General features: G+C 44.2%; 5 protein-coding genes across 5 annotated transcripts; 3 read left to right on the top strand and 2 right to left on the bottom strand.

Annotated features, from left to right (window-relative positions):
- Positions 1 to 85: 85 nt before the first annotated feature.
- Positions 86 to 1,540, bottom strand: MCH2-1 (putative transporter MCH2; the record flags this gene model as incomplete). The annotated part of the gene is made up of 2 exons (XM_037329869.1): positions 86 to 111; positions 358 to 1,540. 2 exons carry the CDS (start codon positions 1,538 to 1,540, stop codon positions 86 to 88), a joined length of 1,209 nt encoding a protein of 402 aa, XP_037171868.1.
- Positions 1,541 to 5,049: 3,509 nt separating this feature from the next.
- Positions 5,050 to 6,594, top strand: CGCA056_v014626 (uncharacterized protein; the record flags this gene model as incomplete). Its single annotated transcript, XM_037329868.1, has 1 exon — positions 5,050 to 6,594. One exon carries the CDS (start codon positions 5,050 to 5,052, stop codon positions 6,592 to 6,594), a length of 1,545 nt encoding a protein of 514 aa, XP_037171867.1.
- An 828-nt stretch (positions 6,595 to 7,422) lies between these two features.
- CGCA056_v014625 (uncharacterized protein) lies at positions 7,423 to 8,318 on the top strand (the record flags this gene model as incomplete). The annotated part of the gene is made up of 2 exons (XM_037329867.1): positions 7,423 to 7,682; positions 7,742 to 8,318. 2 exons carry the CDS (start codon positions 7,423 to 7,425, stop codon positions 8,316 to 8,318), a joined length of 837 nt encoding a protein of 278 aa, XP_037171870.1.
- Positions 8,319 to 9,034: 716 nt separating this feature from the next.
- Positions 9,035 to 12,119, top strand: CGCA056_v014624 (uncharacterized protein; the record flags this gene model as incomplete). Its single annotated transcript, XM_037329866.1, has 2 exons — positions 9,035 to 9,407; positions 12,112 to 12,119. The coding sequence occupies 2 exons, from the start codon at positions 9,035 to 9,037 to the stop codon at positions 12,117 to 12,119; spliced, it is 381 nt and encodes a 126-aa protein (XP_037171869.1).
- An 8,912-nt stretch (positions 12,120 to 21,031) lies between these two features.
- Positions 21,032 to 22,919, bottom strand: BOA3-4 (Cytochrome P450 monooxygenase BOA3; the record flags this gene model as incomplete). The annotated part of the gene is made up of 5 exons (XM_037329865.1): positions 21,032 to 21,960; positions 22,049 to 22,396; positions 22,461 to 22,530; positions 22,581 to 22,670; positions 22,734 to 22,919. 5 exons carry the CDS (start codon positions 22,917 to 22,919, stop codon positions 21,032 to 21,034), a joined length of 1,623 nt encoding a protein of 540 aa, XP_037171864.1.
- Positions 22,920 to 23,295: the final 376 nt, after the last annotated feature.

Here is a 23,295-nt window from a genome sequence, read left to right as displayed (position 1 = left end):
CACTTGGGATATGCAACTTGAAGTCATATAATGTATCTGAGCTCAATTAGAAGTTGCGTTGAAGTGGGCTTGATAGTTACATCAACTAGACCTTCCTCCATGCTACGCAGTCTTTCAAAAATGTTAAAGAAACCGATTGCGAGACTCCTTCCTCACAACCTTTAATCCGGTCAGACGGTGCTCTAGTCACCCCATGTTCGCGTGGACTTGCGGAGGAATCGACCTTTCCGTGTCTTGTTTTCCAGCCTCGAAGAATAACAAGGCAGAAAGCCGCCGCAATGTACATAAAACCGGTGAATAGCTGTGATCCAAGATAACTTCCAGTCCGAGAATAGATTTGCAAGGCAATTGGCTCACTAAACGTTGCAGGTAGCACCATGCTTAGCCACATCAGGTTCAAGCCAGACGGAACATGGCTCAACCCGAGAACTTCGGCCATCAGCGGTGCAATGGTAGCCCAGAAGTTCCCTGCAACCAGCCCCTCGGCGACGGCGAAGAAGACTAGAAGTCCGAAGCTTTTCGCATTGGCCCAGACTGCGAGAGAGAGTATACCAGCAAGGAGCGTCATTGACGCAGCCATATTCATCCGCCCGAGGCTATCGCTGAAGTATCCAATCAACGGTCGGCCAATAGCCTGCGCGAAGTTGAAAAGGGCGCTGATGAGGGCGCCGTCGGAGGCCGGCAAGCCAATCTCAGTTGCGTAGCTTGCGAGACTGAAGATGAGGACGAAGTATCCCAACATTGTGAAACCGCCGAACCCGAGGAGTAGAAGATACTCTGCCTTCTTGAAAAGCGCAAGTTCGAAAGTAGATTGTTTCGAATCAGTCGCTTTTTTACGGTCGCGTATCAAAATCGTGCAGGTTGTGTTGACGCAAAAGCCGATGATTCCCAAAGTTCGAAACGTCCACTGGAGACCCAGGCTTCTTATCATCGCACCCGCGGCAAGGGCATACACTCCCCCGCCGAGCCCTGCGCCTGAAAGCGAGATACCGGCGGCTAACGATCTTTTCGTGGTGAACCATTGTGGAACGACAGCCGCGGTAGGGATGAAAAGGAGACCAACTCCGATGCCAAATAACACTCCTTGGGTCAAGAAAAGATGCCATATCTCCGATGATAGACTGGCCAAAAGGAGGCTGGTTGTTTCGAGAACAACTCCGCAGAACATCGTGGGCCTGATCCCGTACCTCTGAACACATTTTGTTGCGACAGGGGAGACAAGTAGGAGACAAGTGAGGCTTAAACTCGTGACGAAGGCGTACTCCAGTGGTGATGAACCTGGAAAGATGTCGTGTTCCAGATAGTATGCCAGAAAGACGGCGTATGCCGAGTTGAACCCCCATGAATGGCCATTGACCACTGCTGCTGCTACTGTGCAAACCCAGCCGTAACCTCCATTTGGGGGTGAGTCTTCTGTCTGGTCGTCCTGAGAGCTATTGTCGTTGAAAATAGAGTTCGCTGGTTGGCGGCGTAGCTTTGATGCTGGAATAGTTGTCTTAGTTGGGTTGGGTATTAAGGTATTACTTTGGACGGTTGACATGATGGGGGCGGTGTTGATTCGGTACGTGGTTTGCTGGCTGGCTCAGAGTCATGCCTTGCAATTTCGAAGGGCATATCTAGGAAGTCGTTTATTTTACATGTATTTAGCACAAGAATTGAATCTTTTAAAGGTACGGAGCCAGAAGCCAGGCTCGAAACACTAGGCCGCGGCGTTTAGAAAAGAGACCGCTCTGTAGCACACCGTGAGTTCCGATTCAAACCCGAGCGAAAGCCGCATGGACCAATCAGAAAGGTCCTCTCATCCGCACTCCCAAAAGTCGAATTCGTTGTCAAGAAAAGTCATAAAAGATGACCGGGTCCTATTTCATCTACACAGGGTACCTGAAATTCTCGGCTTTTCCCCCGAAAGCGATGTCCACCTGAGGCCTCAAGCATATCTCGTGGGTTCCAATTTGAAGTCAGCATGGTCTGCCATCTCCACCTTGGAGACCTCTCTGGGACCATTTTCTCCTTCGGATAACCCATTATTGTCATGGCCTTCCTCGGCAAGTCGCCACTTCCAAAATTGAGTGAACTCGTCCGGAATGCCTTCGAGCTGATTCTTGACATGCTGCGAAACTCTTTAGCTTACATTCCGTGAGATAGCTTGAATCGTGGAGACGGGGGTTCTTCGGTCTATAGAGACACTTACTCTGCCTAGTATGGGAAGGAATTTGAACGCATGACCTCTGAAAACTGTATGTCAGATCTGAAGCATTTGGATGACGGAATAGCCAACGACTTACGATCCTCCAGTACAAATAAAAAGAGACTTCGAGTATCCGGGCACGTAGTCAATAACATACTGTGGACGTCAGCAGAAGCTCACTGGAAGGTTCGTGGACTAACTCGCATCATTGTCAATGCTGCCCGTATACCAGCATAGCTGTTTTGTTTTCGTTGGCAAAGGGACACATCTTTCAGAGGATTCAGAGAACTTACTCTGCTATCCGTGAAGCCGAACTCGACCAACTCGGGGAAAGCCTGGGCGATGACTTCTTTCATGCGGCACAGGCCGTAAAGAGGCACCGTGTCGATCGACTTTTCGGTGTATTTGGTACGGGGTGTTGAAATACGACTGCACGTGATGAGTTTGGATCGGAATGACGATCCTGGGTAGTGCTTACAGATTTGGTTCCGTGGGATGATCTTGAAAGTTGGTGAACTTAGCAAGCGCCGTAGTCAGCAGACAGTTTTGCACAAATGCGCCAACATATTACCAACCTTGCGACCGCGGAAACCGAACTTTAGTCGGCCTTCTTTGCTCATGGGAAAACCACCGCCCTGTTAATATCTGCAGAAGCCATCAATGAGTCTGATTAAATCTACTTCAATGTCTCTAAGAGATCCTTGTGGAAGATCACGGTATTTTGGGCCTTCTTCTACAGTTTGCTTCTCGCGTAGTGTGAGCACTGTGATGGGCATCGCTACCCGTAGTAAAGAATCAGGGCCCCTTCGTTTCGTAGGGAACAATGGGTCTTCAATGAGGTTTCCCTCTCCGAGCTTTCCAGGCAACCTGTGTCAGACCTATTTCGAGAATATCCATCCACAACATCCGATCTTGCGCAAGCCAACGTTCCAGAAATGGGAGGACCAGTACATGAGAGCGAATATGGAGGGTGACCAGACGCTTGTTGATGAGTCGTCTCTATTCTTCGTTCTGATGGTGAGAGCATTTCTTACCCATTCTTTTAATCGGATCGCTAATTCAGTCACCCTCCTCTCGGCAGGTATATGCCATTGGAGCATTGGTTCAAAACCACTGCGATATTGCTATGGTGAGTCGCCTAATTTGAACTGTTCTGGACTGATGGTGTGTTGGCCCCAGGCTTATTATAGCAGTGCCATGGAATACATGGATTCATTGCTCAGTTTGGACAATTTAAGCTCGATTCAATGCGTCCTTTGTTGTGCACTGTTGTCGATCCGGTCTCCCGTAGGCGGAAATGTTTGGTACTCACTATTATTCCATTTCCGTGGACCCATGATCAAAACTAACGAGTCTTCGAAACAGGAAAACTGCAGGCATGGCCCTTCGTCATTGTATCGAAATGGGACTGCATCAGCGCACGACGGTATATTGCAGAAACGCCAATACTTTGGAACAAGAGCTGTCGAAGCGGTGTTTTTGGGTGGCGTACAACCTTGATCACGCCCTCGCACTAACGTTGGGGCTCCCTCTGGGCATATCGGATGACGCGATATATGTCGACGTAAGTTCCGCTTGGGAACGGCTATGGACATCAGAAGGTTGACCAAAGGATTAAGCTTCCCATGGACGTTGACGATGAAGCAATCACGCCAACCGGCTTTCTGCGTCCTCCGCGGACTGACAGCACGTCTTCTCCAACACTTTCGACTGGTTTCATACATTCAATCAAACTACGTCGTCTTTGGAGTAAGATCAGCGATTGTCTCCACCCGCAGGCCCAGCCTCTCGTCAGAACAATGAGCACCATAGATAAGAAAGACCTGATCCAGGAGATTCAACTGGAGCTATAGGAGTGGTACGCTGAAGTGAAACCGCATGAAGTGGACCCCATCACGAATCCACAATCTCCTTATGCCTCTAGGAAGTGGTTTCAGCTTGAGTATCTCCGCGCTCTACTTCTTTTACACCGCCACTGTCTCACTCCAGACCGTTCGTCTGCTCTAGGACTCGAAACGCAGATTAACATTGAATATTCTATGGAAACTTGCGCCAATGTTTCTTCGAAGCTCTGCTTCCTGTTCAGAGAAGTACACGAAGGGACAGCTGTCCAAATCACTTGGAGCATGGTGCATGTGCTGTTTTCAGCAGGTCTTACCTATCTCGGGTGTCTGTGGAAATCGAAGCGAGTTCGCGAAAAAGTTCAAAAGATGGACATTTCGGCAACGTTTGAAGCGTGCCTCAAAGTTCTCGCCATCGCAGAGGACTGGCATCCTGAGTCTCCATACCGCCAGATCTTCGAGGAACTGGCACTACGTACGATGAGGGTGGTTTCTGCAGGCGATGTCGATCCTTCATTTCGGCATCCTCCAAACATTGAAGACATCAATGAAGTTTTTCAGGATGAAAATTGGTTCACTTTGGGAGAAGATATGGATCCGATTGCACTTCAGGACTGGGACAATTGGCTTGCTGACGCAACACATTGAGTTGGGAGGCCTCTTTCTACTTTTGTATACATTTGCAGACTTGATGTTTTCAATATTATTGTGAGAAATCTGACATGTGATTAGCGCTTTGCTATTTCCCAATAGGAGGGAGGGGTAGACAGCTTTCCCTATTGAAAATATAGGCACGTGCCGGCGTTCATCGGCCGGAATTGTGGGTCCGTGAGCCAGCTCCGACGAAGCTTGTGTGGGTCCTTCAGCTAGGTGGTGGTTGGCCAGTGCTTAACTCCGTCAATCGCCACTTTCTTCCTTTCATTGACATCACGATAACCATCGCGTCGTCCCCTCGCGATTCCATTTCTCAACCGATCATGCGCATACTGCTGACGCCTTTTGGTGCGTGGAACTGGAAATATGGCGACTAGATTTACGAGAACGTCGTTCGTCTACGGACGCTGCCTTCGAAGTACGAACCGAATCGAGCCTAGAATCCCAGTTGCCCCGCGATTTTACTCTTCCGAACGAGCTACCGAAGCTGCCGAGACGCAACAGAAGCCAGATGGGCCCCCTAAAGAGAAGGGTGCTATGTCACGCAGACTGGAGGAAGCTACCGAGGAAGCTCTGTTGACGGGAGGCCGTGCTGGACGACGAGCAGTTGAGGATGCGGGGTTTGATCAAGAGCTCAAGGAGAAGCTTCTCGACAAGGTTCAAACAGCCAAGTTCAGATCCGACTTTGCGGCCGCCTTTGCCGAGGCTGAGATGCCCACTTCCGCCGCTGAAGGGACCCGAATCATGGCGACAACGCAGCCCTGGACTGGCGAGGAGTCACAATCCGACACTGCTCTTCGCATGCTGAATGATGCGAGGAAGCCTCTCAAGCCCGAGCTGCGGGGAAAATATCAGATCCCGCCAGTCGACATGCGCATACGACGAGAACCGAAAGTCAACGCCGGCCAGCGCGCTGCCAATGCACGCGAACGAGCGTCGACGTATACCGGTATGGGGATGAAGGAGAAGAATGGGCTCAGCGATGCCGAGCGGGAGGAGATGAGGAAGACATTTCGTGAGCGGTTCGAGCCAGGGGCTAGAGCTATGCCGAATACCATATCTGGGCTGGCTGCACTGGCAAACGAGAGGATAGAAAACGCTATTGCCCTCGGGCAGTTCAAGAGCATCCCTCGCGGCAAGGGTGTCGAGAGAGATACTAGAGCGGATAATCCGTTCATTGATACGACGGAGTATATCATGAACAAGATGATCAAGCGGCAGGAGATTGTTCCACCTTGGATTGAGAAGCAGCAAGAGCTCGCAAAGGTTGCGGGCGCTTTCAGGGCGAGGTTGAGGAACGATTGGCGGCGGCACGTCGCGAGGATGATCTCCTCTCGAGGCGGCAGCCTCGAGGAGCAGATGCAGAAAGCCGAAGACTATGCACGCGCTGAGGAGCTGCACAACCCGCGCAAGAGGAACAGCGACAGTATCTCAGTGCCTACAAACTCGACGGATGACATCGTCATGGTCAAGATGCGGCAACAGGCGGCGGAGGATGCGGCAGCCAAAGATGCAGCTGTCACGGCTCCGAGGGAGTCCCCAGCACCTCCGGTAGCGCCGTTTCGCGATTCGGATTGGCTTGAGGGCGAACGCTCGTACATGACCCTCGCTATCGAGAACATGAACGCCATCACGCGGTCATACAACCTCATGGCACCAGAGCTGGCGAAGAAACCGTACTTCTCACTGGAGCGTGAGCTCAGTGCGTGTTACGCCGACGTCGCGCCACAGGTAGCTGGAACCATCAGAGAGAGGGTGACAAGGCCTGTCAAGCCGATGTTCGATTCGGCTGGCGCTGGACCGGCCGCTATTTTCGACCGGTTTAGTAAGGAAGGCAAGACGGCCAAGATCTACGATTCGAAAGCTCCTCATTACGGGTTCAAGGAGATGTGGAGAGACATATGGAACTAAGTGCTTTCCTCTCACTTAGCAATAGTTGAGCCGAGTCACGTTAACAGGCACTATGGAATCCAACAAAACGTCACAATCAACGAATGTTCGCTGCGATTGCTCAACTGGGCAGTGTAGACTGCCCGCGCTAGTGTGACGCGATGCGCCACCTTCTGCGTTGCTTATCGCTCTTGTCGCTTTGCTCGCTTTGCGACCGCATAAGGCATCCAAACGATCGTCTCAGGCAGGAAACCGCCTAAGCGGCTTCAGACCCTTGGGGAAAACGGGTAGACTAATGCTAAGCTCATGCCAAGGCCCCGTCTTTTCTCGCGAATCGACACTTCTCAACACCAAAGTCCCTTTCCTTTCGCTGTCGCCTTTCCGCAGCGCAGATCTGTCCCCAACTTTGACCGCAGCACTTGACTGCGTCAGCCGTCAGCTAGGGCTGAAATGGATCTGGTCTCTCCGCGTAAGGCACCACATTGCCCGCGTCAGGCATCGAATTGATGTAGAGCAGGATTATCGTGAGGCAGTGATGGGGGGCTGTTGGTTGTTGCCTTGCTTTACATGATAGACCAAAACGCATCTAGATCGGCAAGCAGCTTGTTCGTTGTGCATCAGAGCCTTGTCGCTTACTCACTTAGCTACTGCGCTCAACTAAAAAGATACAAGAGTCTTGGCTTTCCTCATATCGGAAAGCCTTTGATCCCACATCAACTCCAAAAGTCCTATCTCAGTCTTGGGTAACATACGATCATCGAATATTCCAGTCTCATTGATACTTAGCTTCAACTTCCTCGCCAAATCCACCCTTTCATCCACGCACTGCTCCGAATCCAAGTCGACGACATGGCCGTCTCAGATAGATACTCCCTCGCCGTCCTCATCATCTTCATCACCCTTTCAGTCCCCACACTATTCGTCACATTCAAACATGGCGTACGAGGATGGGCAACTCTCGGATGGGGTTACCTCTTCATCTTTTGCAGTTTGAAGATCATCGGCTCCGGCATGGCCTTGGGCGACTCTGGGAGCAGCGGCGCCACAATCGTCTCCAGTGTCGGCTTGTCGCCTCTGCTGCTCGCACTTTCTGGTGCTCTACATGAAGCGTTAGTATTCCACCTCAGAACAGCAGGCTCCAGCGCACAACTAATGTTGCATTTGACAGTCGCTTCTACCACACCAGCCCCTCTAAGCGCAGCGCAAATCACAAGCAAGACCTCGTTTTTGTCCTCATGTACCACATGTTCACCATGCTCGGTGTCGTGCTCATCGCGATTGGCATGTCCCATCTCATGAAGCACGCTTCTCCCGACGACGTCTCCAAAGGCTGGACCCTCACCAAGGTTGGCGCCGTTATTCTCTTCCTCAGCTGGGTAGCTCTTGCTGCAGGTGCCGCCTTCGCCGTTTTTCAAGGCTACATGCTCAGTGACGGCCGCCCTCAGAAGAAGGCCGCCGTCATCCTCCTCACAGCGGTCCTCTTCGCGCTGCCATTCATAGGCGTGAGAGTCATCGCGACGCTGGCCTACGTCGCATCGGAGAACAGCTCTCTCAGCGCCGCGACCGGTTCTGCGATGGTGAAGGTGTGGCTGTACCTCTTTGAAGAGTTGGCTGCCACTCTTATCCTCGTGATCAACGGTGTTTTGGCCAGGAACGTTAAGAAGCTCGATCAGGAGGCTGTTGTCAACGGGGGATGGGAGACCCGGCCGGCAGATGCGGAGCAACAGGCCTACGAGCGGAACTAAGGCTGAGGTGCATTTATTATGATGATGGAGCTAGTAGGGACTTTGGTTACTGCCAGCTTTTGATATCCATTTTCACTTGTCGGACTTTGCCTCTTTCAGCTACGGCCACAAGATAGACGCAGGCCCAGATTTAGCTGCTCAAATTTTATTCTCATTGGTCACGAAGAATAAATAAACGCTGTCTTATTCTCAAGTAAGCGCCGCTGACGCAATCTCATAAGCACATTGTCACGATCAGCGACGCTTGTAGGCCAACTTCACTTGACAACAGACTGCTTATGTTCAAACGCTCTCAATGGTAGTCGTATGATTTCTACTGCGGTGGTAACTGAAGAGAAGCATGGGCCAGTCTCGTAGATCACATACCAAGTAACGAAACGGGTGCAAGGAATGTAAGACCAAGAAGATCAAGGTGAGCAGGTTGTGAGCATCACTTCAGAACCCAAGTTCACCTCAATGATTCTGACAAACGCATCTATAAGTGCGATGAACAGGTTCCATGTGCTCGCTGCAGCAAGTTTTCGTTGGCCTGCAGCCTGTTAACAGAGTCCACCACTTCAATCAATCATACACGTCACTCTCTGGCCTCAAAACCCATCGACAGCAGCAGCCCTTCAACATCCGTCGACACCTTTGAAGCTTCTGACTTTGCTCTTTTCAACCACTTCCTGACGACCACGCTACCATGCCTTGCTCTCAAAGACGAGGCATTGCTCATGTCATGGAAATCAGACCTTCCCAATCTGGCACCCAAGTTTCCTTACCTCCTGCACGAAGTCCTAGCTGTATCAGCCATCCATCTCCATCATCTCAACCCCAGCAGCTCGATCAACTACCAGCGCGTGGCATGGGGCCACCAAGCCAAAGCTTTTAGCCAGTTCCGCGATGCGTTGTCCCCGGAAGTGGCTGTCCACCAAGTGCACGCTCTATTCGCTTGCTCAGCGCTCATGTCCAACTACTACTTCGCTTCATTCGAAAACCCCTCTTCACTCCTATTCAACAGCGACCCTCCCGGACCCCCCGAATGGATCTTTCCCGCTCGTGGCTGCGCAACGCTCGTGCGCCAGCTGAGAGGCCCTTTGGAGGCTAGTATATCGTGGACGGCGCTGCAGTCATCTTTGGATACATGGTCCGTCAGCCCTCCATCTCCAGAGGGACCTGAGTGGGAGCCAGAACTTCAGTTAATGGAGGCAAAACTGCGAGCTCTGTCGCATGGAACAGACTCTAAAACTCTGTATGAGGATGACTTCCAGCTGTTGAAAAAATGCTTCAAAATAGCTGGGAAAGCTGGCGATGCTTCGTGCAAGGTCTCAGCAATTAACTCTCCTTCTTATATATTTTTCTTAGCAAGCGCTGTTAGTATATGCTACCGCTCTGCACCTATATCCTTAATAACCTTATTTCGGCTATTTTAATGTATTTAGTATAGTAGCTACTTATAGCGTGACCGCTTTACTAACACCTAATCTCTTTAATTCTCTATTAATACTTTTCTAATTACTAATAAAAGTAATATCTTTTACTATAAAATTTAAAGTTATTAAAGAGTACTCTCTAACTAAGAAGTAATATATAGAGGATTTACTTAAAATAAATTAGTTTATGAAAATAAGCTAACTTAATTTTAATATGCTTAATATAAGCTAATAATAATAAACTTAATATAATAAAATAACTAATTTAGTTTTTAATATAACTAAGATTAAAAAGTTTTACTACTAATAATATAAAATTAGTAGTAAGATTTTTGAGGCATTTAAAGCTATTATTATTAACCTTTTTATTAATCTAAATAATATTATAGCTATAAGATATTTTATATAGCTTTTTAAATAGATACTTTTTTACTTTCTAAATAGATAAAATAGTTACTTTTATTTAGATTTTAACTTTTTTTAGAATATTATATAAAATAGTTTTAATAATATTTCTCTTCCCATTAATAGCTATACTAAAGTAGTTAGTAATAGCTTCTATTTTAATTAGAACTATATAAAAGCTTTAAATTAAAAAACTATAACTTATTTAAATAGCTTTTAAAAAGAAGCTAGAGAGCTATAATACTCTAATAGAAATCACTAAAGTTTTATTTACTATAGAGAATCTAATAGGTTTAGAAAGGTTAATACTATAATGCTTTATAGAAGATTGATAAAAAGTTATAATATTAATATCTTAAATATTAAAAAGATTACTTGAATTTATTTAGTTTTATAGTTATATTAATAAATAAATAAATTAAATTAACTATATTTATCTATAATAATAAGCTTTTAGAATTACTTAATATAATAGATATTAAGGAATCTATAGTTTAAGCTATATATACTCTCTATAGAGTTAAAAAGATAATATATAACTACTATATTAACTAATCTAAATTAATAAAAGATTTAATATATAATGAGATATATATTATAGTGAAATAAAAACTAGTTTAATATTTCTCTATAACAAGTATTGAATAACTAAAAAGATAGATTTAGATTATTATATTTAAAAAAAAGGTTTCTCTTTTTAAAACTTTTAGCTCTATTTTTATAGAAAAAGTAAAATAACGCTTTATACTAAAGTAATATATAACTTATTTTAATTAGTATTGTTATAAAGATTATAAGTGTATATAGCTATATAGCTACTATAGAAAGCTAAAGTATATTAATAATACTAAATATACTACTTTAGAGTAATATACTAACTATAAAGCTTCTTATTATAATATCAACCTTAAGTATTTATTAAAACTTAAAGTAGTTAGTAGTAAACTTTAGGTTATAGTGAAAGTTAATAAGCTTAAACACTACTATAGAGGTGCTAAACTTTTTGAAATATTATAATATAATAAGTTATAGAGACCTAAAGAAAGGAACCTATTAATATTTGTTGCCTCTCTTTTAGAATAGCTATAAAATATAGATATAGCTAGCTTATACTATAAAATAGCTAACATACTTTACTAATCAGCCGCGCATATCAGTCAGCTGCACACTTTTCCTCATCTTTCAAACATCATATAAGTTTTTACAACCAGAACGTAGAAAATTAATTAGCTCTCATCAGCATCTGATTCACTAGATAATTCTACATATTTAGAACATATTTGCGCATTATGGCCTATCTTGCTGCATACACTGCAACGCTATTAAGCTAACCAACCCTTTTTCAACAGACCCCTATCTTCACCTTCTTGAGGCGCTGGATGTTTCCTTTTGCCCTTTTCTTCTAGGATAACCTGAGATTCTGCTATATTAAGTGCTCCTCTAAGCTAGATATATATCCTCTTTGCTCTCTAGCGCTTAGTAAGCGCTATATTAGCATCCTAAAGTATATATACCTAATCTATTAAAATTATAATTAAGTATGCTATTATTTATATACCTTTTGCTAGCTGGTTAACTGCTTTAATTATTAGTGTTAGAGAGCTTCATTAATAAGCTAAGATCTAAGTTTTAATAAAGTTTAATTATAAAAGCGTTTTATATTAGTTAGAGGGCGTTTATAACTATTAGGCTAGTAGTGTTAAGGGATTAGTTATAGGAGGTGTAGGCGTCTATATATATATATATTAAGTTTCTTAATTATATAATTTAGGTCTTATAGTAAAATATTAGCTTTGTAGAAGGTGGATTTAATATTTTTATTTATAAAGATCTTATTATAGGCTTTATATAAGGTAATAAAGAACTTAGACTTTATAATATAGTTAATAGAGGATTTAATAAATAGGTTGATTTTATCCCTATATATATATTTTAAAAGTAAGTATAGCATAATATCTAATAGCTAGAGTAAGTAAGATAAATATAGAAGCATACTAATAGTTATAATATTATTCTGCTTATAGTAATTATTAAATTTAGCTGATAAATAGCTCTTATATCTATTAATTATAAGCATCTAATAGAAACCTTTTATATAAGCCTAAGTATGCTTTTTGAAATGCTTAATTTAGTCTAGGCTAGTTTTATTATTAATCTATCTATTAGTAGTTAGTTTAATTACTTAGTCGCCTAGAAAGCCTAATTCTATTAACTAGTTAGTAAAGTAATAAGACCCTTAAATAATCATAAAAGGTAGGATATACTATCCCCTCAAATTAATACACTTAATAACTATAGCCTATTCATAATTACTAAGCTGGATAGATTTCACCTTTCCACATCTATCAGCATGTATAATAACTATTAAACTAATAGTAACACCTATTATAAAGCTAGTCTTATTGAAGTTATATAGATCCTTATTATTAATATTATATTTAGCTATTATATTGCCTAATAATGCAAACCACTTTAAAATAACCTCTAGGTCCTCTTAAAGTGCCCTTTAATAATTATATAGATAATTAAATATAGTCTTTAAAGTCAGCTGTAAGTCAATAAGCCTCTTAGCCTAATACTTCCTAATAGGCGTCCTATGTAAGGGGCTGGCCCCTAGGCTTGTTCAACATAGAGGTGCCGTCGATTGACTATTCTAAGCTGAAGAAGGAAGAAAGGACTTTACAAGAGTAGGCACCTAACAGCGGTGAAGCAGGCTGGGTTAGGCGGCATACTGCAGCAGAATAGTGGGTCCAACAGAGCTGGATCTTGGTAACTGCTCCAGCGAAGCTGGAGATATCAATCTGGGCTCTAGCCCGTGACATCACCCCCCCGCTCCCCTCCGGCGGCGCGCCCGCAGCGCTAAGGCTAGGTCTCTATCGTGCTCCATCGCAGAGCCATAACGGCGTTTGTAAGCCTCTATTGCTTCTGTCCCCTGGAGCGTCTCGACAGGCTCCTAGGTCCTCTCTGTATATCCTTCCCACTTAACTAGAACTTCGCAGCGTCGCCTGCGCCCTTGACGCTTCCAGGTAGCAGCGTTAATACTCTCTACACTCTAGGTCTCTTCGCCTTTATTATCTATAATTAGTAGCAGCTGCTTATCATCTAACGTTTGACCAGGTAAGGGGTTGTTACCTACACGCTTCAGGATATCTACATAGAAGCGTGGGTATATAGCTGCTGGTATATTAAGCTCTACTATATATAGTGAGATAACTTTTGTAACTATATACTTATAGTGTAACTAATCCAGTTACTTGCAAGGCCTAGGGGATCTATAATGCCCTATATAAAGCTAGACTTTGTTGCCTACTTCTAGTCTCTCTGTAGGCTGGTGCTTCCTATTAGCCAGCTCCTTGTAGCGTTGCTATATTGAGGCGAGGGTTAATTAGGCTATATCTATCACATCTTAAAGCCTTGTTACCAACTTGCGTGCTTAGCCCTCACAGGTGCCCTCAGGGCTTGCTAGGCCTGCTTCCTTAACCTTAATAGGCTCTAGGTTATATCCATGCTCTAGGAAGAAGCTACTCATCCTAATAGCGCTATTATCGCAGCTATAAAGCGCTAGCTGAGCTGCTGGAAGGTTATATGCCTAGTCCTTCTTTGAGTAGGTGGCGTAGTTGCATAGGTAGGCCTAGATCTCCTGGTTTATCCTCTCTAGGCCTCTATCAGTCTGCAGGTGGTAGGTGGTGCTAAGCTGCTGCTCTATTCCCAAAAGCTTGCAGAACTGCCGCTAGAAGCAGCTTATCCAGTTGCTCCCTCTGTTGCTCATAATTAATATAGGGATGCTGTGAAACCTAAAGTAGCAGTTTAGGAATTGTTCAGCATAGGCTTCAGCTTCTATGCTTTCTATCGCCTTAAGGGTTACGCCTTTACCTAGCTGGTCGATAATTACCTAAAGATATCTCTCGCCCTTATCTGTAAGGGGAAGGTTAGTAATAAAATCCATAGCGAGGTCGCTTTATATACGCTATAATATTAGTAGTGGTTTCAGAAGTCCCTTATAATATTCCCTCTAGATATAACTACGCCTATAACTATCGCAGTTACAGCAGAAACACCATACTAGGTGCGACTAATATTACGGTCAGCTATCCGACAGTAGGGTCTGCTAACAGAAGCTAGGGATTAATACGTTCTAACAGTACACTAGGTTGTGGTTATAGGTTGTAGTTTATAGGCTGTAGTAGATTAGGTCTTCAGAGGCTAAGGTGATCAGTCTTAGACTTAATAAGTGATTTGCAGTGAAGGTAAGCTGAGAGTATCTATGAGGATAAATACTAAGTTGATTGCTGAAGAGCTATAAAGGTCTGACTATAAGCTAGGCTCAGGGTTACACTATATATAAGTCTAAGGTAGTTTCCTTATTCTGAGGACTGATGTCTTTCTGAGCGGTCCCTAGGTGTAGACCGCTTTCTCTGTGTCAGTCCTAAGTCAGGACTGCTTATCTCTTATTAGTCCTTCTTATTATTATATGACTTATACTATAGTTCTTCTATTCTAAGTGAGCCCCTGTTGTTCCTGTGATCCTGCAGAGTATAAATATCCTGTCCTAGCCGCCTGACGCCTAAGTGGGGTCGTTCAACTGTTATCCATGCATAACGGGTTGTAACATATTAATAGTGCTGCCTCTATACGTTATATATATGCTGAGGGCAGGGTTGCTTCTAGGAGGAGCTGTAGGATTCAACCTTATTTATACTTATCCTCTAGAGATGTAGGTATATCTTGTTCACATCTAGAGAGTGCGTCTAGCACTACTGCTTTGCTTCCTAGCTGGTACTATATCTCAAAGTTATACTGAGATAGTTCCTCTGCCTATCAGCTTTGCCGTTCTATAAGCTTCTGCTTTATCATAAACTACTTTAGGTTCTTATGGTCTGATAGGATCCTAAAGTGGCTGACACTCTGTAGCTCTGCTCTCTATTCTTATAGACAGCTCATAATAGCTAGCATCTCCTTGTTATATATCAGATAGTTAAACTAGGCAGCGTTAAGCTGCTGTAAGTAGTAGGCTACTATATAACGTCTGCTATGCTTATCTTCCTATGAGAGTACACCTCTAAGGGCAAAGCCTGAGCAATCAGCCTCAATATAGGTTGTACGCTTAGGGTCTAGTTGATATAGAACAGGCTTAGCAGCAAAGATCCTCTTAAGCTCCTGGAATGCTACTTCTTATTCCTTACCCCAGCAGAAGGGGACACCCTTCTTTATAAGAGCTATTAGGGTTCTAGCAATCTCTGAGTATGCTGGGATAAAGATCCAGTAGTAGTTTGCAAATCTAAGGAAGCTTCAGACTCCCTTAACTATCTTTAGAGCTGCCTATTCCTTAATCGCCTTCAGTTTCTCAGGGTTATAAGAGATACTAACTCCAGCTGTAATAATAAACCCTAGGTACTTAACTGTCTTCACAGAGAACGCGCACTTATGAGGGTCTAAATATAGCCCTGCTGCAGTAAGCTTATGCAGTACTAGCTTAACCTTTGCTTTATGGTCTTATTATGATCTGTTTAAGTAGATCAGGATGTTATCTATATATGCTGTTGCAAAGTCGTCTAGATACTCTTAAAGTATGCTGTTGATATATCGTTAGAATGTAGCAGGGGCTCCTGTAAGCCTAAAGGGGATAACTAGCTATTCGAATAGTCTATATCTCATCTGGAAGGCTGTTTTATACTCCTCTCCCTATGCAATCTGGATCTTATGGAATGCTGCTACTACGTCTAGCTTAGTGAACCACTTAGTAGCGCTGACAGTCTGTAGCGTCTCTTGAATTAAGGGAAGAGGGTATTAGTTACGCTTAGTAAGCTTATTAAGAGCGCAGTAGTTAACATAGAAATATATTCCTCTGTTTGGTTTATATATAAATAGTACTAGGGCTGATGCTTCTGAGCTGCTAGCGCAGATAAAGCCCTTATTAAGTAGGTCTTATAAGGTCTTATAGAGGATAAGGAGTTCTTCTTATAACATACTATAGAGCAGACCCTATAGTAGTATAGCTTTATTACTACTACTATCCTGTTTAATAGGGATCTTATGGTTAACCTTAGGGCGATATAGTGGAAGGTTAGCAGCTTCATCAGGTTGGAATAGCTCTTAGAACTTAGCTAGTACAGCTGGTGGGAGGAGGGCTTTTAGGTCTGCCTTCTCAGTCTTCTTCATAAGAGCCTTCTATATATCTGCTAGGCTGATCGCTTAAACTTTATATCCTGCAGTTCCTTTAGTGTGTTATTATGCCCTCTTATAAAGCGTTACGAAAGGGGCTCCTGGGAGGAGGCGGGCAGCTCTGATCTGGTGCACTCGTCCTAGCTCTTCCTCGCCTTTTAGACGTAGGTCTACGCCGCCCCTCTTATGTTATATCTGTTGCGCAGCAGCATTATATAGGATATAGTTCCTCTCTATCTAGGGCTTCCCTAGGAACAGATCGTCGCTAAGGCTCTATATAGTATATGCAAAGATCTTCTTATTATAACTGCACAGCTTGAGGTTAAAGATAACTACACCTATTGCTTTTATAGCGCCTATAGCGTTTTTAAAGCTGCCTAGTACTTGCTTAGAGCGGTCTACTACTAGCAGGCAGAGCTTGCAGGCTAGGTTATAGTTGATAAGGGCGTATAAGTTGCACCCTATATCTATTAGGGCGTCTGCTTAAGTGCCCTTATATATATAGATAGTGATTACTGCTGACTTGCTGCTTATGCGATACTTAAACTGCTTCTATTTTATGATATCACTAAGTTTAGCCTCTAACGCCTAACTTTGCGGTGGAGTTACTCTTTTCCTAAGCTCTCTTCAGCCTCAGAGCTTCCCAGCTCCTCTATAGGACTCTTATTACTGCTCTCTTCTCACTTCTTAGCTTTCTTAACCTTCGCAGGATAGGAACGCTTCAGCTTAGGACACTATATAGCAATATGGCTGATCTGGTTGCAGTTGAAGCACTTGCAGGTGTCTCTCACAAGCTGCAGCAGGTCTTCAGATGAGGAGCTGCTTTATTAGCAACATAACTTTGTCTTCTCCTTGCCCTTAGTGCAGCTAACGCTAGATATCAGTATATCTCTATCTATATCTTATTAGCAGTTAGGTTGCAGCACTTTCTGAGAAGTATAACTGAGGTAGCGTTCCCTAAGCTTCCTGCTATCTAAGTAGGATCCTATAGTGAGAAGCAGTTTTATAAACTAGTGGTAGTCCTTTAGCGCTTCTGGTACCCCTATTAATAGGTTGCTTAACTAGGAATTCAGTATGCCTTCTAAGTAGTTAATCTTAATCTTATCTTGCTAAGATCCTCCCCTACTTGCTGTAAGCTCCTTCTCAAACTTAGGGAAGAAGGAAGTAAAACTCTCTTCCTCTTATTGCTGTATAGTGTGTAACTTATCTAAGGCTTAGGCTTCAGCGTTTAGGTCCCTATACGTTCTTTTGAGATAGTCTATAAATCAAGCTAGGGAGGTGTCTCCTCAGGCTACTCTATTAGCGAAGAAGGCGGAGGATGTTGCTTAGGCGGTTCCCTCCAGCCTGGCGTAGATATATGCAAACGCGCTCTCTTCTCTGCCTATAGCTTCAGCATTAATCTGTAGCTTTAAGTTTATCTCTAGAGCCTACTATAGAAACTGTCGTCTTATGCTATCAAACTTTAGGGGGTTAGGAAGCGTTAGCCTCAGTCGTCTAGTTGAGGTTAGTTTATAGGGCTCAGCCACTATTATTGCAATGCTGTCGCTTGTTGCCTGTGTAGTTATATCAGCTGTAGACAGGGTAGGTATGCTGCTTGCAATCAGCGTAAGGGTTGCTCTATCTGTTGACATAAGCCTGTTCAGAGCTGTCAAGAGCTGCGTCATCTGGTCCTAAAGAGGACGTATGCTTGCGTTAACCGCTTCGTTAACCCTGCGGTTAATCTCTGCAGTCATCGCGTCGTTTGCGCTACCCTCTGGCGAATCCATCGTGTCGCACTCGTGAGGTTTTCATATAGCGTCTTCTCGTTGCGCTACCCTCAGCGAATCGTCATATCGCTCTCGTGAGGTTTCGTATAGCGTCTTCTTTTGTTGAGCTTAGAATATGTAAGGGGCTGGCCCCTAGGCTTGTTCAACGTAGAGGTGCCGTCGATTGACTATTCTAAGCTGAAGAAGGAAGAAAGGACTTTACAAGAGTAGGCACCTAACAGCGGTGAAGCAGGCCGGGTTAGGCGGCGCACTGTGGCAGAATAGTGGGTCCAACGGAGCTGGATCTCGGTAACTGCTCCGGCGAAGCCGGAGATATCAATCCGGGCTCTAGCCCGTGACAATAGGTAAAGAAACTAGGAGGCGTTTCTAACTTAGCTATCTTATCCTTAACTTTATCCTTAAGCTTTTAGTAGAAAGTGAAGACCTTATTTTTATTAGTTATATAGAGTCTAGCAGTTAACCCTCTGAATTTTGCAGCGTAAAGTATAGCAGACTTAGTTTGTTAGAGGTAGGATAGGTCTTATTCAGCCTATCTTCACTTATTAGGGTTGAGGAAGAGAGATTCTAAAGCTTTAATATATCCTTAAAAGCTGAAGAAGATATTTTTAACTTCTTCACTATACTTCTTAACTAAGTTATTAAGCTATTCCTACTATAAAGGTTTAAACTAAGTGAGGGCTTAGCCTTAAAGGAAAATAGCAATATATATAATATATTTAGTATTATTCTAGAAAGTGTTTATATAGAAGGCTTAATAGGTTTAAACCTATATTAGGTGTCCTTTAAGTTATCCTAAGGTTCTATTAAAAGTGGAAGGGGTGTTAAGTTTAAGGCGTTCTCATCCTTCAACTGGAGCTGAGATAATATTAATAGCAGCTTAAAGGGTGTTAACTTCTTTCTTAAGTTCTTAAGTCTTATATGCTTATTCCTAAAGTTCCTTAAGAGCGGTAGCATTCTAGTTGAATATATTGCGCATTTTCTTGAAGTCCTTGTTAGTCTTGCTGAGCTGTTGTTTAAGTTCTTTAGTATTATCTTTGCTGTTTAAGTTATCCTTTATTTTCTAGTCTTTGATTTCCTAAGCTAAGCTTTGAGGAGCTTTTCCCCTAGGGGTGGAAGAGGATCTAGTAGTAGGAGACTTAATAGAGGTATAGGAAGATATATTATTTAATACTATTAGTAGGAATTAATAGTTAACTTACTAAATAGGAGCAATTAAAGTGTTATAGTTAGCTATCTAACAGTAGAGTCTGCTAATAGAAGCTAGGGATTAATATATTCTAATAGTATGCTAGGTTATAGTTATAGGTTGTAGGCTGTAGTAGATTAGGTCGTTAGAGGCTAAGGTGATCAGTCTTAGACTTAATAAGTGATTTATAAAAGTAAGCTGAGAGTATCTATAAGGATGAATACTAAGTTAATTACTAAAAGGCTATAGAAGTTAGACTATAAGCTAAGCTTAAGGTTATACTATATATAAATTCTAAATAGTATCTTTATCTACTTTTAGGGTGATCACCTAAGTGCGTGAGGCAATCGCAATCAGTTAGCAAGACTAACTGATCACTAAGCGTTTCCTCCTATACTCCACTAATTGTTTTCTTATCTTATTATCATATGACTTATACTATAGTTCTTCCGTTCTAAGTGAGTCCCTGTTGTTCCTATGATCCTGCAGTACAAATATCCTGTCCTAGCCGCCCAACGTCCAAGTGTTACGGTCAGCTATCCGACAGTAGGGTCTGCTAACAGAAGCTGGGGATTGATACGTTCTAACAGTATACTGGGTTGTGGTCGTAGGTCGTAGTTTGTAGGCTGTAGTAGATTAGGTCTTCAGAGGCTAAGGTGATCAGTCTTAGACTTAATAAGTGATTCGCAGTAAAGGTAAGCTGAGAGTATCCATGAGGATAAATACTAAGTTGATTGCTAAAGAGCTATGAAGGTCTGACCATAAGCTAGGCTCAGGGTCACACTATATATAAGTCTAAGGTAGTTTCCTTATTCTGAGGACTGATGTCTTTCCGAGCGGTCCCCAGGTGTGGACCGCTTTCTCTGTGTCGGTCCTAAGTCAGGACCGCTTATCTCTTGTCGGTCCTTCTTATCATCACGTGACTTATACTATAGTTCTTCCATTCCGAGTGAGCCCCTGTTGTTCCTGTGATCCTGCAGAGTACAAATGTCCTGTCCTAGCCGCCCGACGCCTAAGTGGGGTCGTTCAACTGTTATCCATGCATAACGGGTCGTAACACTAAGTAGGTCGGTTATCTGTTATCCTTATTCTCAGGTCGTAACAATAACCTATATATTTATATTTCTTTAGATTATACCTACTAAAGCTTCAAGTAAAACTAATAAAACTATAGGAATTACTTTATATATTAGATTATAGGAGCTTTTAGTTTATTATCTTATTTTTTTTCCTCTTTTAGCTAATGTAGCTAGGATTCATATATATATAAATAGTAAGCATAATCACTAGCGTAGACGCCTTATACCTTAAAAGGGATATAACAGGCGTTGAATAATAAAAGAATAAATAAAAAGAAGGTCTCAGCAATGATGTTTGGAGGCGCGGCATCTGAGGGGTTTTTGAAAGATATAACTGAACGCAAGCGCCCTGAGACTCTAGTCATAATGGCTTTCTGGTGTGTCCTGATAAGCCGCGTGAATCAGCGGCACTGGCTGAGAAGCGGATCGGTACTGGAGGCTATTCTAGGTGTGATAGAGGCGCATCTGCCCCGGGAGTATCTGGAGCTGATACGCTGGCCTGCGCAACAGATCAGATCTGCACGCGATGTACCTATGCACTAGATTCACCAGGATCAATCACAGCAATACTGAACTTCTAGCAACTGAAATTGCTGTGACAACATTCTCTTACCACTGTCTGATGCTGAGGTTCAAACTCGATATTGTGCTTGTTGTGTGCAACACACCCCAAGAACAATGATTCTTTTATTCAGTCTCATCAGTCTGTCTTGGGAAGATCCTCTCGTCGATGGAAACGAACCATCAAAGCAGGCTTCTTCCACATAAGGAAGAAGCGTGCTTGACCCATCAGATCCACGTCTTTGCTAACCAGCTCCCAGTCATACAAGAAGACCATCTTGGCCACAATAATCTTCATCTCCAGATAAGCCAAATTGGACCCCAAACATGCTCTCGGTCCCTTCGAAAACGGTTGACTAGCCTCCTTGTTGTCTCCATAGGATTCATCGAGCCAGCGCTCCGGTATGAACGAGTATGGATCCTTCCAATATTGCGGGCTGTGCGATGTAGCCCACTGATCGACACTCACCGTAACTCCCTCCGGGATCATGTGTCCGTCGATAACGGCTCCAGGACACGTGCGCGGCAATCCGAAAGAGGCAGGCGAAAATATTCTCAAACTCTCCTCGATGACGGCATTGAGATACGGCGACCTGGACGCAGACTCGCCGGTGATTTCCCCAACAGATCCAAACGCAGCTCGCACCTCTTCGTTCAATTTTTCAAGACGTGCTCTGTCCTTGAGCAGGTAGTAAGCCAGAGCAAGCAAGCACGTCGCCGTTGTCTCGGAGCCACCCACGATCAGCGTGCTGGATTGGTTCACGAGCTCTGCCCTGGATACCTCGTTGCCGCCTTTGCGGAGGATGTAGGAGAAGAAGTCGTCGCGATGGGCCGAGTCACCCATCTCAAGCCGCTTATCTAGCTTCTCCCCGGTTAGTCTGTTGTGCATTGCGTACTTGGCGGCGGAGTCCTTTGGGAGCATGAATGGGAGGATTAGGTTCATGAGGGGAAGCCGCCTGCGGAGACTGCTGAGCATGTTAAAGTAACCGCCATCAATGATGATGGAGACCCAAACGTTGGTCTTTCCTTGGCCTACTGCGTCGAAGGACTCGCCGAATGTCAGGTCGCCTAGAATGATACACCATGTCAGTAGGGGGATTTCAGCCGCAAGACCGACCTATCTGGGGGCACCGGCAGTGAGAAAAAGTGATCATACCAATGATGTCAAAGGTCAACCAAGTAAACGCTTCTTCCATGTTAATACCCGGTCCTCCTGCACAGCCAATCCGCCCCAGTTGTGCGAGGAAGAGATCAACGTATCGATGGATGACAACTTCTTGATCATGCAAGGCTTTTGCGCTGAAAGCGTGTGCTAGATATCGCCTCTGTCTCGTATGCTCCTGAGGATCCAGGACTGTGACAATGTCAGGTTGGTCGCCTGTGGTCTGATACCACGATGTTTTGTAGAATGGCCGTTTCCCCTTCATGGTGTGACCGTAAATGTCGCGGTAAGCTGGGACCGTGGCGAAGGAAAGCTCGTTTGGTGCTATTCGGACCACTTCGCCTATGATTCATAACAAGACTGCTTCAGCACGAGCTACGGTCCTTGATCTGTAGCAGCGACTGACCATATTTGATGTGAGTTTTCTCCATAATGAATGGATGTCGGCCAGACGTCCATGCCAAAGCATACCACAGCTATAAATGATGTGAGCGAGACATGGGTTTCAGTGTAAACTTGGTCATACATCTGAAATGGCGGCCAGCTTTGGTCCTGGAAACTTGGCCAGTGGGTGGAAGACGAGCCGGTAGATGCATATCACGAGGAAGTATGAGGCCTCAAAAATATGACTGTTAGCCGGTGGGATCGGCAGTGTAAAGTTGCGCTGCAAGCCACTCACTACTGCAATAGTCGAGACAGCGATTAATGCTGTCGAGTACTTCATGCTCGTCATCACTCGTGTGAAAGTCTGATTCACGATTGATAAGTTTCTCAAGTTGAAAGCGTTGTCAAAAGCCGCTCGGTCGCTCTGTGTATTGAGGATCAGTCCCAGAGGTATGGCATGCAATCCTGCTGTGAGAGACATATTGCGGAGGCGGGTTCTTGATGCTTTAAATCTGAAAATAACCACCGAGCTGCTCCCCGCGGCATTGCCGTATTCACCACTAAAAGGCATTGAGTTTATACGCAGGTGAAGCTTAGCGGAAACCCTATGGTTACGAGTCGCGACGCGTCAAAACCTTCCTCAGCGCTGCCAGTGGGAAGGTTACCGAGACCGAGCAACATCACGGAAAAGGCAATACCTCGGTGGCTCGGGGCCAAGATGGAAGCCTACCTCCAGAAAGAGGCGACGATCGATCCATGGAACCCATGGGGATATGTAAGTTCGCACCAATGATGTCAGTTGAGGCTCCTGATCAACACGATAAAATCGGTCTCTTGATTGGAGTACACCTCGACGC

Source organism: Colletotrichum aenigma (assembly GCF_013390185.1).
Source record: "Colletotrichum aenigma strain Cg56 chromosome Unknown KSG_Cg56_contig10, whole genome shotgun sequence".
NCBI classification, from domain to species: Eukaryota; Fungi; Ascomycota; class Sordariomycetes; order Glomerellales; family Glomerellaceae; genus Colletotrichum; species Colletotrichum aenigma.
The sequence above is the reverse complement of the archived record's forward strand: the minus strand, read 5'-3'. Positions and strand labels throughout refer to the sequence as shown.